General features: G+C 40.5%; 2 protein-coding genes across 5 annotated transcripts; one reads left to right on the top strand and one right to left on the bottom strand.

Annotated features, from left to right (window-relative positions):
• Window positions 1-145: 145 nt before the first annotated feature.
• PARP9 (poly(ADP-ribose) polymerase family member 9) lies at window positions 146-11,154 on the bottom strand. Of its 4 annotated transcripts, none has more exons than XM_068687256.1 (10): window positions 11,015-11,154; window positions 10,568-10,605; window positions 8,623-9,446; window positions 7,679-7,906; window positions 7,381-7,596; window positions 6,651-6,726; window positions 4,400-4,774; window positions 3,490-3,638; window positions 2,237-2,411; window positions 146-1,013 (listed from the first exon to the last, which is right to left on the bottom strand). In XM_068687256.1, exons 3-10 carry the CDS (start codon window positions 9,436-9,438, stop codon window positions 724-726), a joined length of 2,325 nt encoding a protein of 774 aa, XP_068543357.1. In that variant the 5' UTR covers window positions 9,439-9,446; window positions 10,568-10,605; window positions 11,015-11,154; the 3' UTR covers window positions 146-723. The 4 variants fall into 4 exon arrangements, with proteins under 4 accessions (XP_068543357.1, XP_068543356.1, XP_068543358.1 ...); XM_068687255.1 differs by lacking the exon at window positions 11,015-11,154 and adding an exon at window positions 10,782-10,934; XM_068687257.1 differs by lacking the exon at window positions 11,015-11,154 and adding an exon at window positions 10,767-10,884.
• Window positions 11,155-11,169: 15 nt separating this feature from the next.
• Window positions 11,170-18,782, top strand: DTX3L (deltex E3 ubiquitin ligase 3L). Its single transcript, XM_068687261.1, has 5 exons — window positions 11,170-11,341; window positions 11,468-11,697; window positions 12,615-14,150; window positions 14,726-14,943; window positions 17,744-18,782. The coding sequence occupies exons 1-5, from the start codon at window positions 11,170-11,172 to the stop codon at window positions 17,811-17,813; spliced, it is 2,226 nt and encodes a 741-aa protein (XP_068543362.1). The 3' UTR covers window positions 17,814-18,782.
• Window positions 18,783-19,158: the final 376 nt, after the last annotated feature.

Below are 19,158 nucleotides of genomic sequence, written 5' to 3'. Positions count from 1 at the left end.
ACCAGTTCTCTACTTTCATTGTAGCCTTGCAAAGAGATTGAATGCCACTGAGAAATCTGTACCATAAGGAAAAAAAAGTATTAGCTGATAGTATCATTCAGAATTTTTATTTTGAATACAAGAATCTACAATGATTGGAATTTTTATTTTGAATACAAGAATCTACAATGATTGGAATTTCTTAACCAAAACTGTAATAGCAACTACTGTTAGAAATCCTGAAGCGTTGCTTCATGTTTGTCGTGTGTATGTAACAGCACAGCCCGAGGTGGATAACAGCATTCACCTGATACATTGTCCATTTCAGTCAAAAGAAGATTTAAGAATCAAATCAACCTCAGTGTTTTGGGTTTCACTATTACATGAAATATCTCAGATTAATAAAGTACAGTAGAAAAAAAGACAACTTATGCAAACATGTCATGTGTAGTCACGTGCTAAGAATATTAAGATAAATGTTGAACTATTTTATGATGCTTTCCATTCTATTTTCATACACAGATGAACTCAGATTGTTCTGATCTCCTTAAGGTACCAGCTTACTTGTCCTCATAGATAGTTCAGAGCTGTCAAGAGGTTCTTTGGTCACAAGGCATTACTAGGAAGGGCACCCTCTTGAGGTCTAAGTAGCAGACTTTGTTCTAAGGGGTACTTCACCATAGCTAGCATTCTGCCTAATGCTTACTCAGGATGCTGCTGGTTTCTGCGGGGGTCCACATGCCTCTACTTCATTTGGGAGCAAGTCAACAAGTAATGTGGAAGGGCCTGAACACTGTTGCAAATGACAAAAATGCCAGGATTGCTTTCATCATCTACTAAGCTGTCATACATCTTAGTGGCATCTCCCTCCACTGCTGGTGGGATAATGTAAGACTGCCTGCCTCCAGTGTATAAGCCTGTTAACACATCAGCCTCAAACACATACATTTTTGCGTCGTTTTCCCAATCCCCTCCATCCTCAATTAGGCTTTTTGGGTTCCTTTTAAAGTAAATGCCAGCTCCGTATCTTTGATCTGGAAAAGAAAAATATTTTGAGAAAAAGGTCATTAACAATAGGTTCTTTTGGGGCAGTAGTGCTAAAAGACTGCTTTTTTATTCAATATTACATTTAATGTTTTTGCTCAGTATGTCAGCCTCTTGGAAGTAAATTTATGTTAAGTGACTTTTGAGGCTAGCACTGAATTCCCATTGAAATTACAAGCAATGACAGCTGGTGGCCATTCTGATTTACTATTACTCCAGTGATGACTATTCTGATTTAACTGGTAAGCCGGTAATAGAAACATGAAGGGATAATGTATTTGTATCAAAACTTATGTCACCATGTAGTGGGATTCAGATATGCACCAAAGAAGGTAAGACTTTAATAATGTAAGCTGCAAAAAAGCTTTGGGATTTATATGGGGAGTACTGCATAAAAATGCTACTATGTTGTTGTGAAAAAATGCAGAGAAATAAATGAGACCTTCATATTTATTACTTCGAAACTGTGACTATGTGCTATTTTTGTTGCATAGACAGGGAAAAGCAAATACACATTTATTTAGTTAGTTTATTGCCTGAAATTCCAGTTCTGCATTTGACAAGCAACATATCACGTGCTACTGCCCTCCATCTATTGCAGGGCGAGGCACTAAAAGCTTACTCTTTCTGTTTCTGAAGTCATCTTGAACACCATCTATTAGACCATTTCATACAAACTGTGACAACGAGCTTTCTGGTTGAGTGTTTTTACCTACTTTCTTCCTAAGTGTCCTCTGCTCTAGTTTGCCTGGTACTCCACTCAGTCACTGCTTCCTCCGATCGCACCTGCCTTGGGCAGGGCATCAGACGAGGCCTTCAGCAGTACCTCCCAGCCTCAATTCTGTGATACTTTTGAATGGGTTTTAAAGCATCGAACTGGTAACTGCCTGTTTGCAGCAAGTCAACATGGACTTGGACCTTTACAGAGTGATACAACAAAACAAAACTTGGACATGGTGTTACATGTAAATTAACAATTCTGTCAGCAGCAGCTGGGCTAGACAAGAATCCAGGTTTATCCTCCCAGAGCTTTACTGACTACAGTATCAGGAAGGGAAAACACTAAAATCTTGGTTGTGTGTATAAAAAAATAATCTCATAAGACCCTGGTAAGAAGCACTTCTTGTGTAAGACAGCACCATTCTTTCTGATTTCAATCCAAATTCAACAGCAAGTCACTGTTCATTTTGATCAAAGGTACAAGTTACATTACCTGTTGGTGGCGAATACATTCTATGAAATCCTGTCTGGCATACCGAGGTACAGAACTCCACAGGAACACGTTGGTACAACTTGTGGGATACGTTGGAGGAACCTCCTTTTTCTTCTATATTTTTTTTCATTTGTTGGAAGGCAGCAGACAGGAGAGGATTGCGGATTTTTTCAATCTGTAACATAAGTCTAGCGTAAGCAAACAGAGCGGTATCAATGACATGCACAAGAGCTCTTGTTCAGGCTACGTTCTTCAATGTAAGAACTTTAGATTTAAGTTACATGCATTGACCACGTAGGAGCCATGCTGTTATCCAATGCCTCTCACTGAAATCAGCAGGAACGTATCTTACTGTACCGATTTCCTGCAGTTACATTGTGCTGAGCAGACTGAGTATCAACCATACGTGAGAATAAGCTTTGTGGGTGCTTACAGCCTAATCTTGTAGGCAACTGGAAGTGTCCTGGCAGACACAGAGAACCTCAGCTCTCAGTGATCAGAACTTTACAGCTAATGTACATTGGACTCTCAGGGCAAGAGGTCCATTGATAAGACAGCCTTTCTGTTAGCTCGTGTCTTGAATGCACAGCTGCATGCATGCAGCATGAGGAGCACCACAAAGAACTCCAGGAAGGTTGCTATGATTTCAATGCTGAATATTTTCCTCATGTGAAAGGCAGTTAGGCTTGTGGCAGTCTGCTTTCCAGTTACCTGCTGTTATCATTAGATATCTCTTCACAAATTTACCTATTTCCCTGTGTTGCACAACCTCATGCTCCTTCCATTAAGTAAAGCAGTGATAACCAAGCAAGATCCCAATTTCAGCAAACTACTCACTGAATCATAACTCTGACAAATTCAATTGATGATTTTGGAGGTCAAGATCACAGGAAGAAAACAGAGATAGTGCATTAAGGTGTCCTGGAATACTGTACTTATGTAACATTCCAATCTCATATTTCTCTACAGTCCTTTTGAGGAACATCTGAAGCATGAAAGATGAGACAGAACATACAGAACAGCTAAAAGGACTTCTCAGAACTTAACCATGCCTTTTTTCAGTGATTATTTGCAGTATGTTCAAAAATCTTTTTATAGGGAATAAAACTACATCTATTTTAAGGATTAGGACAAGCTGATCTTAATTTTAAAGGCAATATATTGAAATAGTTCAAGTTTTTAAAGCACATATTAAAGAAGTTACTTCAAATATATCAGTTGAGATTTAATTTTGCCATGAATACCCTCTTTACCTTATGAACGTGAAGCCCAGCCTTTTCAAATTGTTTCTGTCTGTCCCTAAACTCCTGAAGGTGCGATTCTACTTGTGAAATCTGGAAGCATTTAGCATCATTTGTCTTGTGAAGGGGTCCTTCTGAAAGCTTATCTGCTTTTGGTTGGCCTGGAAACAAATAAGGAAGTAAAATTTGTATATATCGTAATATCTGAAGCAAAGGAAAGGAAGAAGGATCCAATGCATTATTTTGGTAGTTTAGTTAAGAACAAAGAATGTTGGATAGTCTCCAAAGTAATGCCAGAGGCTTATCGAGAGGAAATTATATATATATTCATATTACTGCTGTGTTTATTAGAAAAAAAGAAACAGAAAAAGAGAATCAAAATAAAATAATGTATCTTTTCCATTACATCTCTCTACAGCCAAACTTTCATACAGTGGTGTCTCTATTAAATTACCATACAAACACAAGGAACAATGGATCACTCGGTAGCATTTTGTAATTCCACTAATTCTGTCGACTGTTAATGGAAGTCAAGGATGCAGCCCAGTGGTACAGCTGTAGCTAGCAAAGAGCTCAGCAAAAAGTACGTGTTAATTAAGTGTGAATTTTGTAAGTCTCCCGTGGTCAGGCTTTAAAGTTAAGCTGTTCTGAAGGAAGCCAGCTTGACGGCTGGCTGTGCAGCAATGGCCAGCCCCTGGATAAACGGTGCCCTGCTGGGAACACTGCCAAGCAAGTGACTGAAGGCAGTAAGCTAACAAATGGTCTTTCAAGGGCTTGTACGATAGCAGGACAGAAATACCAGTAATTAAAGCAATGCTCAGTCTATGTGTGCACTGAATGCACATCTCAGCAATACCCAGGTGCTTCATACTTGACCCTATTTATGTGCTTATTTACTTAATCACTAATTTACTTTACGCACCTATTAGCTGCAGTAGCTCCTCTTGTTTGGCTGTAGTCTTATCTTGCACACGAAGCAGCAATTTCTCAGCTGTAAGCACTGCATCAATGACAGCATCAGGGGGGCCGTGAAATTCCAGGCTTGCTTTCCCACCTCTCACTTTTTCTAATACACGTACACCAGAATGCTGCTCTCGAGATAGTTCTGCAAACTCCTCTTTACCAAGGCTAAAGATGAAGTTGTTTTCAATACAAGCACAGGAACTTTCCTGAGCTTTTATTATGCGTTGGACCCACGATTCTGCCGCTTTCAGTGCAATGTGTGTGCTCCCCTTAAGTTCAATAGCCAGTTTGTTATTGGGAGTCTTCGTCATGCTTTGACTGTCTGACTCTGAACCTGGAACACAAATTGTTTATGTAAGTGCATTGGAAGAGTGAGGAACTTTCAAGTACTGTTACACAATTCCCATACATAATCCAAGACATTCAGTGCAAAAAACATTCTACTACTCTGATACACTTCAAAAAAAATATTAGATACCAGAGGTTCTACTGGAAGAAAAAAAAAAAAAAAGTAGATTTATTGTGTCTTCCTCTAAAGGATTTCCAGTAAGTTTAGCACTGGCTGTCATTTTTCGTTGTCTGCACATTTTCTACGGGCGCATCTAGTTTCGTTCCTATCAATGTCAAAATGGCAAATCTTGTAAGTGAAACGGCCAAGTAATGTCAAAAGTAACAACGACAACATATCCTTCTGAAATTTTGCTCTGGAAAACAAAGTTACCTGGTACGTTTTAGATTTTTTTTCTAAGCAGGAAGTAAATCAGTGCCATTATATATTTTATTCATGCATATCCTACATGGTTACGTTGCAAGTGACAGCATGTTTTCAAACTTTTCAAACTTTTCCTACAGTGGGTATAATCACTTTAGTTATTATTCAAGGCTTCTCTGCATAGGCTTGGCACATTGGTGACTTGTACCCTGAACATATATAACTATTCCCAAGCCTAAGGGAACAACTCCACTCCCCTGAACTGAAAATATAGCCATAAGCTCCATCATGTGTAATCCTCAACTCCCCTGCCTTCCCAGCAAGGTCCCAGCCAAAAGTTAAACTACGATGGAACCCAGCAGCAGTAACACAAAGGACGAGCTTCTTGGCACTAAATCTTATCACATTTGCTTAATGCAATGAAGTTGTGAAATGCAGTTATACGTGCAACCTAAAATGTAGTCAACAAGGGCCAGCCTAAATTTTATTGCATTTCTTTTTAAATTTAGCCAGAAGTAAATATCTGGAAAAAAAAAATCTGGAAAATAATCTATAGAAACAAACGGTTTCCAATGCTAAAACCCCAAAAGAAGGAGACAGGTAAAAAGGCATAGAAAACCTTCCATTTAGAGCTGTCTTAGCAATACCATTTTGGCTATGTTTGCTCTCAAAATAACTAAAAAAAAAAAAAGAGTATGTGTAACAAACAGATCCCAAGCAAATCCATGAAACGCAGTCAGACTCAGCAGACCTGACAATCACTACTTTGAGGTATCCACATCAGATACTTTCACATCCTCTACATGAATCCCTGCAAACACGGAGAGGAGACACTGAATGGAGCCTGCCCACAGGTATCTGAAAGCATCTGTCAGAGCAGGAAGGAGCGGCAGTCATCGCTTAGAGATGCAGCTTGAGGAGCAGGCTGATGGAAGCAATCTACAAATTTGTGTCTAGCTTGGTAAATGAATTTGAAACAATCCTCCTTCAATTTTTATGATACACACTGGTTCCTGGCATGGTGGAAATTGTGATGAAAAATGACTACTTTGAAGAAAATATGTAACTATCACAGATAGGTTCTTCAAATTTAAGGAAACTTCAAATCTAAGGAAACATTATTTTGGACATAATTATCTCCCATCTTGAATCTAACCTCAGAAGACAAAACACTGCAGTTTGAGGAGTTTACAAAGGAACTACAAGTTCCAAGTTTAGTAACCTAATAATAGTAAAAAGCAGACTAAATTATTAATCTAGTAAGTCTTCACATAACTTTTACAAAATACAGTTTCAGAGTAAATGTAACCTTCTCCCTTGATCATTACACCCCTTTTAGTGTTTACCAAACACTAGAACTATCAACATGCAAAGTTCTCCTGCATTTTTGCCTTTGCCCATGACACATACACAAAGTGAAGTTTAAAGAAATGTGATTTCAGATCCTCAAACCAGGACCGCTCATTCTCTCGCAACACCCCTTCTGTTCATGACTTACTTGGATGACTGCTTCCATAGTTATACTGCTTTTCTTGCTTTTTTCTTGCTACCGAATTAAGTTTTCTCTGGAAAGCCTTGAAAGAGAAAAGTTTAGCTCTTAAGCTCTGTTACCGAACATGCAATTAGTCTCTTCAAAACTTTGCTTGGTAAGCAGTTTACAGTTCTAATTACACAACAAATTCTGATAGCATGTTAACAGTTCGTATTTATCAGCTTTTGCCAAAATTTTATTCCTGGCTATCAAATGCATTTCTGCTCTTCTAAGTCTTCTAAGGTAAGACACCTTGCACATCGAATGGCACCTTTCCCAATATCACATGTGCCATAGCCACAAGGAATTCAGCAGATGAAGGTGTCCACTACTTGCAATTTAATGTTGATGAATCTTTACTAAGTTTTAAAACTATCTCCCTACCTTTACCCTTCCTGATCTTACTTGGAAAGCCCCAGAAGCACTGCTCTGCTAGGCAGTGGATTTGGCATCTGGTAAATTGCTATCAGATCACAGGGTGAAGACTTTTGGATTAGTGAAGAAAAAAATAAAGATTTGTAAAGATTAATACCTGTTGATGAACGACAAATAGTTTGATAGGGAAACTGCCACTCACGAATACTGTAAGTAGTATGGAATTCAAATTATTTTAACTTGTAGTCATCTATTGAAGTATTTTTTACAGTTGTTTTGGGGTCACCAAATTTAACAGTTGGGCAGTTAACAAATGTATTACCTGATAGGAAGCACTGTCATCTGGGCAAAGGACAAACTGCACATCTAACATATCGGGGAATTTCCTGGCAAAATTTGAAACCTCTTCAATCATGATCTCCGCCACTGTTTCCTCCGATAGCATTGCTGACCAAATCCCCTTTGCCGGAAAAGAAACTGAGGGGGATTTCAGATTCTGAATGCAACACAAGCATTTGGTAACTGCTTCTTTTAATTGCTGCAGGAAAAAGAAGTGTTTTAGTCCTCGCATCACTCAACATGAAAATCTTCAATTAAAACCCAGTTTAACTGATCATCACCTCACACTGTAACACCACGTATTTGTATGGTTGCCACACAACGTGCAGTACATGCTTGCAGGGTAGGTTATACCCTTTTGTTATTATGAGCTCCTTGTAAGAAGTAGAATGCCTAAGCTGAGACATAATTTCCTCTTGAAGAGCTGGACCCGCTTTTTGCATCATTGGCAATGAAAATGGAGAGTAAAGCATGCCGTCTGAAGACACGGAGCTAACAATGGCTCCAGTCTGCAAGAAAAGAGTTCAAAGTTTCAGTATACCTTGAGTTTTATACTTGCAAGTTTTGCTACAACAGTGAGCATTCTTTCCAGGAACAGTTCCTTTAAGAAATCCCAGCTGCAGCAGATCAGCTTTTTGATAGTTTCTCTCACTACTGCTAAGCACAGTGCTGGAATACATCAAAGGATACACCTACTAGTGGCAGTAAAGGTATATATTTTTATTCAGAAGTTTTAATGATTTTAATCATTTAATTGATCAATTAATCATTTAATGATGCACCATTGAAAGGTAAGGTTCACGCCAACTGTTTAAGTTATTTTCAGCTGACAGCTATGACAACATAAATTATAGGAAAAAAAGACAAGGCAAAGCGTAGACTTCTAGAGAATGCATGATAAAATGTGAACTCCTATGATATTACAATAGAAAGAGAAAACATATGGATATATTATTATTTATTACTTATTATATTATCATCCAATATTTAGCTACTTACTATTATCCCACAGTAGCATGTATACAAAAAAAAAAAAAAAAAAGCTTTCTAACCCATTTAAAAATCTAGCTCCTTGCAGATATAGCTTATTTATCTTTCATAAATTTTCATCAAGATGAGATGGCAATTTCATGGACCAGTAAAACGTGTTCCGTACTCTTGGCCCCCAAAGCCCGTAGGGACTCGGAGGCAACCTCACATTTAATATATTGCAGGATGGACTTACCTCTTGCTCTTCAATGTGTCCTTTTAAGACATGCAAGCGACATTTTCCAACTATGACAGATACAGGATCGCTTGGTGAAGCTGGAGCAGTTTCCTGAAGCGAATTGCTATCGCCCAGAAACTTTTCACAGGCCTTTTTCATTTCTGCTACTGTTTTGTCACAAATGTTCACCAGACGGACTTCCTTGAGACTTCCTGGTGGGTTCCTCTCAAAAAATCCCTTTATAGCCATTACAATCACTTGAGCACACAAATTGAGTGGGAAGCCAAAAATACCTGAACTCACTGCTGGGATAGCCACAGACTTTATACCATTTTCTGGGGCATTAGCGTATTTCAGGACATTCACAATAGCTTCCTCAAGCAGGACACAACATTCTCTCTTTTGATGCATGTACCACCTTGGGCCAACTGCATGAATAATTTTCTTACATGGAAGCTTCCCTCCACCTGTCACTGCTATATTGCCAGTTGCGAGTTTTCCGTATTTATTAATATAAATACTGCTTTCCTCTTTTATTTCTGGCCCTCCAGCACTTGCAAGAGCAAAAGCAAGGCCTCCTTCATGTGCTAGGTGTTCATTGGCTGCATTCACCAAAGCATCGGCTTTGTGTTTTGTAAGATCATCTTTACAAACCAATATCTGAATTCCCTGCTTTAGTATTGTTCTGTACACTTCAGCAGTGGATTTTACACTTCCAAAGGTGAATGTACAAGCAAACTTTTTGTCAATGAGATTACTTAGACGCTGCTCTCTTTTCTTAAGAACTTCATAAGCATCTTTGTTGATTGGGATGATCAAGCTGTCCTTGTCCATTCTTGGCTCTAGGATACAGAATAATATAAAGTGAAATCCAAGAAACCACTGAAAAAACTTTTATATACACACACACACACACACATATATATAATACATATTATATATATAATATATACACATATATATAATGTGTGTGTTTGTTTTAGAGCTCTGAATTTCATTTTAGTCTCACTGCTTACTAATATTTTTGTTATAGTCTGATCTTTTCTCTCCCTTTTTCAGAGGCTGAGTAAGCACAACTAAGCAAAGAAATCAAGGCTTTGTGTGAAAATTGTCTTACGGGAGGGACTGCATTAATATGCTATGGAGAAAACTATTATGTAAACTCCAGTTGGGCACTAACTCCTTTCCTTTCCTGGGAGTAGTTTTGCTTTTTTGTTCAGCCCCCTGAGTCCTCTCAGTGGAGGGATTACCAGTAATGGTAACGCCTGCACAAGCAGGAAACACTTCTCCCCTCTGAGCTTGTTTTGAAGGCTGGCCCTTCTCTGCCATCTTCAGGGCGTTCGTGGCATTTTGTTAGTGATTTCCAATAATGTCCAAGGGTCTGTACAGCACCTCAGGCCCTTGCAGAGTCTGACCCACAGCCACGCTGCCAGAGGAAGGCTTGTCAGCCCATTCATTCTGTCATCAAGCGGTCTGCACTTACATCCTGAGAGCGAGTTCTTTCTTTGGAAGGAGCTTAGGAATTCAGAAGGGCTTTTAAAACCACTTTTTTTTAGGAAACAAATTAATGTAACAGAGTAGGTGTTTATGTTGTTCCTAGGGCTATATAGTCTCCTGATTGCAGGTGTCAACAGAACTAAGTTCAGTAGCAATTTTAATTAATGTAAATCAATTTGTATGAGTTTAATTAAACTTTCATTGGAGTATGCTACTTATAAAAAGAGTCTAACAGCATGCACACCAATTCATCAAGGCACTTCTGAGCTCTGCTTGATAAAAGAGATGCAAGCAAATCCTGCTGAAGTAACGAAGAGTAACGTTGACTCACAGCTACGACCTACTTATACGTTTAGGGTTGTTTTTAGCTGTCCCATGCCAAAGTTTTCCAGCTTGCTGGTTGTAGCTGCAGTTTGCAAACGAAATGCAGGAATTTGCTTTCCAGACAGCGAAGCGCAAGGCTTACCTGAGCTCCGAGAGTCTTCTGGGGTCGGCAATTGATGACTTTATCAGGAAAACAGGAAAGAGAAAGCACACGTTACTATTGAATGCACTGGGTTCTTGCAGAAACAGTTCTGTTTCAAGCCAAACCAGCACCCCCAGCTTTATAAAAAATACGTAGGAAGCCTCCTAACACCTAAAACACCACTCAGAGAGGAACTTACAAGGGATGAACTTACAACGAGCGGCCCGCTGCAGCTGAAGCATCCACACCTTCGCCTAGCACTAACCGAGAGCAGTGGGCGATGAAAGGCCAACTCCAGCTCATCCCGAGCCCAGAGGACAGCGGCACTCGCCCAGCACTCACTTGGTGACCCCGGGTGACAAACGGGGCTGGGGCTGCTGCCGGCCACCCTTTAGACCCGGGATGGGAGAAGGCGGCCAGAAGGCGGCTGCTGCCCCAAGTTTTTACCTCACGCCACCGCTGTGCTGGCTGTGCTCCAGAGCCTTTCCCTCAGCTCCAGTCCCGGCCTCACGGGCGGCGGCTCCTCAGCACCTCAGAGCTGGGGGAAGGACGGCCCCGAGCGGCGGAGCGGGAAGCGAAAGCGAAAGCCAGCGGCGGGCACCATGGCGGCGCCGCTGCTGGTGAAGCTGAGCCCAGCGCCTGATGACGGCGAGAAGGCGAAGCTGAAGCTCCAGAGCTACTTCCAGTCAGGGAAGCGCTCAGGGGGAGGCGAGTGTGAGCTGCAGGCGGGCCCCGAGCCCGGCACCTACCTGGTGTACTTCCACCAGGAGCAAGGTAGGGGTGGGGGGCGTGAAATGGCCGCCCCCGGGCACCATCTTGTGCCCGCTGTGGTGGGGCGGGTGGGTGAGGGGTGGCTGTGGCTGCATGGGGTTCATGGCCCAAATGTCCCTCTGCCCGCAGATAAGAAGAATGTGGAGTCCCGCACTGACCATGTCTTGGAAATGGGTGCCAAGTGCCTGAAGGTCAGCATCCAGCCCGAGAAAGGGGGCTTGAGTGGGGACCAGTCGACGTCGCAAGCCGCCGCCAGCTGCTCCCAGCCATACCACATCTCCCCACTGCCTCGGGGGTCCAGGGAAAAGCAGGCTGCTGAAGGACAGCGAGACACCGCAGCTGAAACCGTGACCAAAAAGGTAGGCTAGGAAGAGGGGTATAAAGCAGCATCACAGCCTGCCCTGCTTGTGGTCCCGTGAGTCCTTTGGGAAAGGCCAAACAGCGCTGCTTCCTGTCACACTGCAGTGTTTCATACCACACAGATGTTAATCCTGCTGCCTTAGTCAATAAAACTGGGGTAGGGAACAGCTTTTGATGGTTTTGGCACTGCTGCTCCATAAGCGGTGCCCTGGTGAGTTTCAGGGGGTAGCATGCACCAAGGACCGTTGCCAAAAGGTGGAAGAATTGCATGAGGTTTGGATCTCTTCCTGGTACACAGACCTCCAACACTACTTCAGCATGGTTTGCTTCCCTCAAACAGCTCTAATTACTTCCATCCCATACCTCAGTCTTACAAAAATTTGCTCTGATGAGGCATAGCATAACGAATGTTTCTAACATTTGAACTAAAAGTCATATGGAAAAGGTCAACCGTGTTTTAGGGCCATGGTGTAAACTGTAGGGCCAGTCTATAACTTACATGATGCCTTAACCCTGAGTTACTGAATCACTGAGTCATTTCTTCTGTTTTTTTTTTTTTGTTTTTTTTTAAGGAGTGAAAATGACTGGGAAGTCTAATGTAATAAAAAAGAACAATGTAATGTAATGTCTGTGCTGTTGAAATGTGTAGCCTATCACGCTAAGTAGCAAAGTTCCTTGTTCTTTGTTCCCGTAAAACTGATGACATTAACAAACTTCAGTTTTGCTGCTGATTTAGAAGCAGATTGCTTTACTCTGATGTAGTGTCTGTATACATGGCATAAAAGAAACACTGTGCAAATTTCTCTATGTTAATCTGGCCCTACAGAATTGTGTCAAGGTTTTCATTACTCAAACTATAGAAGCACCAAGTTGAGAACCTTAGGGAAAAAAAAAATTAATGTCTTCTTGTCTTTAGATTTTTCTTACAGTATCTGCGATATTGAACACCAGTATGTTCACTAAACAGCAAAGGGAGAAAGTTGCTCTTATATGTCCAAACCTAAAAAGAGAAGGAAATCCTGATGTTGACGGCTATGAGAAATTAACAGGAGACTATACAGATATTGAAAAAGCTTATCATTACTTTAAAGATGTCCTTGCGGGCTACGACCAACACCATGATTTTTCACATACTGGGAGTAAGAATGGTTTAGAAGATGGGAATGGTCTGAAAAATGAAGAAAGCGATGAGCTTACAGTTCCATCAGCTCTCTATGAATATTTCTGTCATACCTGCAAAGATCAAATTAAGGAACTGAATGAATGTTTTGGGGTGCATTTAAGAAATAAAGATTGTAACAATGGGTACACATCAGTATGCTTCAATTCTAATAAAAGTTCTAAAAGTTCTGCATCAATGCAAAAAGCTAAGGATTTTTTTACCAGTGCTTTTCAGAAAAATATCAAAGATGTGCAACAGGAAAAAATTTCCCTAACGAACGGTTACCAGTTAAATGAGACAATAATGAAATTAAATAATAGGTTCAGTAATCTTCTTGCCAAACAGGAAGAGAATCAACTACTCCTCCGTGGTCCAAAAAAAGAAATTTCGAATGCCAAAAAATTTCTAGCAGAGGAAATGCAGAACAGCCAAACTGAAAAGAATGTGGATATACCATGTGAATTGTATACTTACAGGAACGAAATTGCAGTTGATGCTTCTGTGTTCAATCTGTTGGAAACAGCATTACAAAAAGAAATTGAGGACATTAAAGAAAATTTTGATACTGTAATGGAAAAGAAACACAGTTCAGACAGCCAGAAGATGCTCATAATATTTAAGCCAAGGTCCAAAATTTCTGATAGGTTTTCCCATGCTATTGAAGCTTTCATCAATGCATTTCAGAATGCCTTTGCAATGTTAAGAGAAAAACTTATCAGCTGTAAACTTTCAGAGTATCAGGAACAACGATTAAATATGCTTGATGGAAAACAATTGGAAGACCTGCACGTAAAATTTAAGAAGAAGGAAGACAAAATAATTTTATATGGTTTACCAAACCATCTCGACGCTGCTGAAAAGCACATCATGAAACTTCTTAATGCTGGAGGCTCTGCAGAAACTAAAACCAGGACACCACTTGGCAACAAAGAAGCTACAGGAGTGTCTGAGAAGAAATACGGTGACAGGCAAAAGAGTAGTTTTTGTTCCAAAGAGGAGGCTAAGGCAAAGACAGAAGAAGACACCGATAGCACATGTCCTATTTGCATGGAGGGAATGAATGATAAAGTAATACTGACAAAGTGCAAGCATGCGTTTTGCAGAGTTTGCATCACAAAGGCCATGACTTACAAGAAAACTTGTCCTGTTTGTAATACCGTCTATGGGCCCATGCAAGGAAATCAACCCGAGGGCGAAATGTCATTTCAATTTACTCCTGCATGTCTTCCTGGATATCCCAACTGTGGTACTATTGTGATTTGCTATGATATGAAAGGCGGGATTCAAACTGTAAGTATATTTAAAGGTCCATACAATACACTGTCCCCCCAGCAAAGCCAATGTTGAGTGTAAAATTCTGTAGTTCTCCATCTTTTCTATTTATTCGCTACAAATCTATGGAGTGGTAACATGTAAGTAGAATCTGGTATGTTTAATGAGGCTTTTCTGAGACATTCTCTTAGCAAATGACAACAATTGACAAAACTGAAGAGCAGGTTGGCTTCTAAATTTTCCAGCTGAGAAACCAGCTTATGTTCCATGTTTGGAGTCATGACTAGGAATGAAAATGGGGTGAATGAAGAAGTCAGGGGTGGGTGACGAGTATTTGGGAAATCAAAGAGGAGAAAAATAACAACAATAGCAATAGGATGGATGTATGAGTGACGAAAAGAAAATGTGAATGAAATGTATATAAAAGAAGTTGTATAGTGAGAAAAAAACATTTAAAATCAGTCATGCTGTGTCCTTCTGAATGGATCAAAGAGAGATAAAATGTACTGCGAAAGCTGGGATGTGTGATTTCTACACTTCGAAAGAATTTATGGTAACACGATGCATTTTTGTTCTGTTTTTCTACAAAACAGAAAGACCATCCAAACCCAGGGGCACCTTATCAAGCGGTTTTTCGGACAGCGTATTTACCTAATAATAAGGAAGGGCAAGAAATTCTGCAGCTCCTCAAAAGAGCCTTTCAACAAAAATTGATTTTCACAGTGGGGCAATCACGCACTACCGGCTTACAAGGTGTTATCACATGGAACGATATTCACCACAAAACCTCCATATATGGTGGACCTACAAAGTAAGTAGTCTTTCAGTAATTATAATGCTAGTCAGATGCGGCGGGATGGCTACCCTGTACGCTTTCCACATTAGAGCTTTCAGATTTTTCATTGTGCTGCAAGCCACGGGCAAATCTGATGTATCTGACCTGGCTTGTTGCTAAAAAAAAGTGATAGTGGAAGGTTCTGTGAATTCAGACTTGAACCACCTTTGTGGCCTTTGAGTGCTGCTAGTGCAACTGGTGATAGGAAAAGCACAGGCAGCACTGCGTGCAGCAACAATAAGCATCACAGAGACAATTTTGACAGTTGGAACAAGGATGAGTTTAGTTTTCTGTTGCCCCTTAGGCCACTCATTCACCAGTCAGTTGTGTGAGGTACTTAATCAGCTAATGCCTGCCTGATTAGAAACTATCTGTGGTACAGGACAGGATGGCACTCTGTTGAGAGCAGCTAAGGCCTGGCTCCTGATCTCAGCCTCTTCTACTACCAGCTGTTACCAGGAGGTGCTGGTCCAGTACGACAGCAGAAAGAAAGGCACTCAGACTCTGTAAAGGATCATATGAAATTCTACTTGGAATTAAAGGTGTAAAGAAAGAGCCAGTAGTATCGATAAGGTCATGCCCCTCTAAATACTTGAAACCCTGAGATGTGCAGCATCGAGGAGGCTTTTGATCAGGGCACAGCACACCACGCGGGCTGTCTCTAGAAAGGGTTTCCCCATTTTAGCCATTTGAGCTATAATGGGGTTTTCTTAGAGGAAAACAACTCTCTTCAGCATTTCTTGAGAACGTCTTGCTGCGCTGCTGGATAAAAGCAAGGCCACGCAGGTGGTGTAATCGCTGGCTCTGCGTGGGAGCTGCCCTCAGGCTCCTCTGTTATGGTTTGCTGGCTGAGGTTATCCTGTGGCCGAGGGATGTGCATGACACAACAGAAACTGAAGGCTGTGCTGTACGTGCAGCACTGGTACATGGATCACTAATTCCTCAATCTGTAACGGCCTTCTGGTCAGGATCACGACCTTCCACCCCTTGAGGCACATACAGTTGTCCCTTCTTAAAGATGTGCCTAATTAGAGATTATATCAGGAAGCTGTTTGGTGCTACTTGGAAAACTGTTAGTTTTCAAAATATTTATAGGCAGTTGCTGTAAATAACACTACGAGAAAGATGACAAGTAAAACAAATACTGACTGCAAGAATAAGTGGAGGGTAGCAGTGATGGGAGGGCTGGGACCGACCAAGAAGTTTTGCCATCAGGCCGTACCCCTCATTCCATGTCCACTTTAACAATTGTGATGCAAATTTCACCAAATTTCACAACTCTGAGTTGTGCAGCACTGACTGGGCCTCTAGTCAGGGCACGGCATGCCACGCAGACCCCATCCAGCGATGGGATGGCATTTTGATCTTTTAAGCCATTGCAGGATTTTCTTACAAGAAGGCAACTCTGTTGAGCGCTTCTGCTTTAAAATAGAAAGAATGTTCACATGAAATCTTGCTGCACTTCTAGATAAAGGCAAGGACACGCAGGTGGTGTAGCTGCTGGTAACAAGGGGGAGTTGCCTGCAGGCTCCTCTGTTAAATTAGCTGGCTAAGTTAATTCTGTGGCCAAGGTTTGTGCACAGCACTGCCTGGTCAGGGTTGCTGTACCTACAAATCAGCCTCCAATGCATTCTCAGTCATGCAGGCAGTTACAGCCCCCCAGGGTGTTCTCTTGTGTTCCCAGGAAATTTTGAATCTTCCCAAGAGAATCACTCTGTAAATAAAAATATGATGCTTCCGGGTTATTTTAATGCTGTTGCCTATGAAAACAGACATTGGAGCACAGCTGTCTGTTGAATGTGGCAGTTGTCGTGGTGAGTAATATGAAAGCCCAGGATTGAATTGTCTCTAGAATGAAATAAAGTAGATTAAACAATCCTGCACCCCTCATGCATGTCTCAGGAAGAACCCATTTTTTGATGACACTTTCTGCCTTTAAGTCCTCCTGTCTTTAACCTTTTCTTGGTGACCAATGTTGAAGGAATCAGTCATCAGTGAGAGGCTTTGGTGTTTTGAATATGTGTACAGGGGCACCTTGATTAGAAAACTAGCAACTGAAGCAAAATGCTTCTAACTAGATAAACAAAAATAATGTTGTCAAAGCTCAGAATATAGAATTGGATGCTGGGTTTATTTTTTTTATTTTTTTTTTCTGTTCTGAACACGCACAGCTTATGTGTACAATAGTAAACATCTTGGTTAAATACTGGTTAATTCTGTAGTAACATGCAAACTTGCTTGACAAAGCTCTAATCATGTTGTAATACAGATAACAAAAGTATTTTGCTTTCACTTCTCAGGCTCTATCTGAGAGTTTAGAAGGAAGCTGGGAACACTCATTTTAAGCTTGTTGAAGCCTCTCAGGGTCAGGCGTCTTCTAACAAGCTCTAAAGATCTGTGCCTAGAGTTACGTACTCCCTCCTGGACTAGGATCATAAAAGAGCAAAAATTATTAATTTTGGTTTATCCTCCACTTTGCTGAATGCCCCCTTCTTATCACTTGCTGTGTATATCCTTTCAGTGACATGCTACTTGAAATTCAGAGGTGCTGTTATATTTGTGTTTTGAATGCTCACTTGGAGACACTTCTGGTCTGTTTTTTATAAAGATACATATCTCAGTGCCCTATAATTTGCAAGGCCTGCCTTCTCAGTAGGGTGAGAAGTGTGTGCATTAAATTTGTAAAGTATTTTAAGAGAGTTTGATGTGAAGGTTCTGTAAAACTGTCAAGTGCTTCTTTGCACAAGTATCCCAAACAAGTCTTTTCTTCTTCTAGTTTTGGCTACCCTGATCCTAATTATCTGAAGCGGGTTCGATCAGAATTGAAAGCAAGAGGAATTGAATAGAGAAACATACCAGCTGGCATCTTTTAAGTGGAGTAACTGAACATGCAGCAGTTAATTCACCAGTCAGGTTCTAAGAAGAAAGTTAATTTGTTCAACTGCTATACGTAAATCGCTTGTATTTCACAGTCAGCTAAGAAAAGTAATCTTTTCTGATCAAAAGATAGATGTTGTTTTCATGCAGTATTTGCTTCTATGAACAATGCTTCCCTATATGCTTCCCTCTTTGCAGAATTTGGATCTCTTGAGTGCAGCATCTGTACTAGCATTTGTCAAATAGCAGTTTGTGTATCTTACTCTCATTTTACCAATAAATCTTGTCTGTACTTGTTCCTACAAGTCTTCAGTCTGACCTCCAAAGTGGCAAATCCATTACTAGCTTTTCTTTGACCAAATACTTCTGCTTCATGTTTTTATACCAGTCGTCATGGATAGCATCATGTAATCTGTGCTGGAGGATTTGTATGCAGCTGTTACATTATCAGCTGTATATGGCCATGATCTTTTGTTTCTTTTCCTTTTCAAGGTAGATACAGCATTAATGGTTTGGGTTTTAAACGTGAAATTGGCATGGATAATGTTGTGTGATAAGTTTTGTGGATGCTGCTATTTTTTCACCTGTGTCCAGAAATGCTGAATGCTGAAAGTCTGGCTGGGACAAACAGAAACTGTTTGTGGTCATCTCTGGTAATGAGTTCCTGGCTCCACGCCTTTCATTGTATTTAAACTTAAATACTGCTTTTAAGTCAGTTTTGCATGCAACACTATACTTCCCATTGCTTCCAATGTGATTTAAATATTAGCATGAAGATAATTTTGTCACACTTCTTTGAGCTGTCCAAATAGCTGGCCAATTACCTCTGTGGTGGTAGAAAACAAATAGGTTTCACTTGATGTACCCTAATTTTAATGAGTTAAACTATTTGTGTAAGACATTACATATAATAAATAAAATATATAGTTATCACCTGATCAGTTTTGCATTCTTCTGTACAAGTTTTTCTTCCTGTTTTAGAGACATACAGTTCTGTATTTTTTTTTTTTTTTGAGTTGGGAGTTTCTCAGCAACTTCTCCAAAGTGATTTGGACCCCACACATCCTCTTTTTAAAAGTAAGTAAATTCCTTCCGTGGTTAATAGGCAGCACTACCTTACCACAATGAATTTCAGATTTCCTAACAGTGGGGACAGTTTGGTTCCCATGTGAGCTGAGATGACTTTCCCACTGTGTTTTGTTTTACTGTATTTAGTTTCACATTTAATGCTGTTGCAAGCTTTCTCCATTTTCTATGCCCTAAGATACCAATATACCAGTTGCTTCTAAATGACCATGTTTGCATGTGGATCTG

Source organism: Anas acuta, chromosome 6 (genome assembly GCF_963932015.1).
Source record: "Anas acuta chromosome 6, bAnaAcu1.1, whole genome shotgun sequence".
NCBI lineage: Eukaryota > Metazoa > Chordata > Aves > Anseriformes > Anatidae > Anas > Anas acuta.
Note: the sequence above shows the minus strand (reverse complement) of the source record. Positions and strands in the feature narration are given on the sequence as shown.

Excerpts from the sequence above, each read along its gene's own strand:
- PARP9 (XM_068687255.1), bottom strand. The coding sequence starts at position 10,870 with ATGAGCTGGAGTTGGCCTTTCATCGCCCACTGCTCTCGGTTAGTGCTA. Across the intron at positions 3,639-4,399 it reads GGAGCTACTGCAGCTAATAG|GCCAACCAAAAGCAGATAAG; the intron begins GTGCGTAAAGTA and ends ATTTGTTTCCAG. Across the intron at positions 1,014-2,236 it reads AATGTATTCGCCACCAACAG|ATCAAAGATACGGAGCTGGC; the intron begins GTAATGTAACTT and ends TTTCTTTTCCAG.
- DTX3L (XM_068687261.1), top strand. The coding sequence starts at position 11,170 with ATGGCGGCGCCGCTGCTGGTGAAGCTGAGCCCAGCGCCTGATGACGGC. Across the intron at positions 14,151-14,725 it reads TGAAAGGCGGGATTCAAACT|AAAGACCATCCAAACCCAGG; the intron begins GTAAGTATATTT and ends TCTACAAAACAG. Across the intron at positions 14,944-17,743 it reads ATATATGGTGGACCTACAAA|TTTTGGCTACCCTGATCCTA; the intron begins GTAAGTAGTCTT and ends TTCTTCTTCTAG.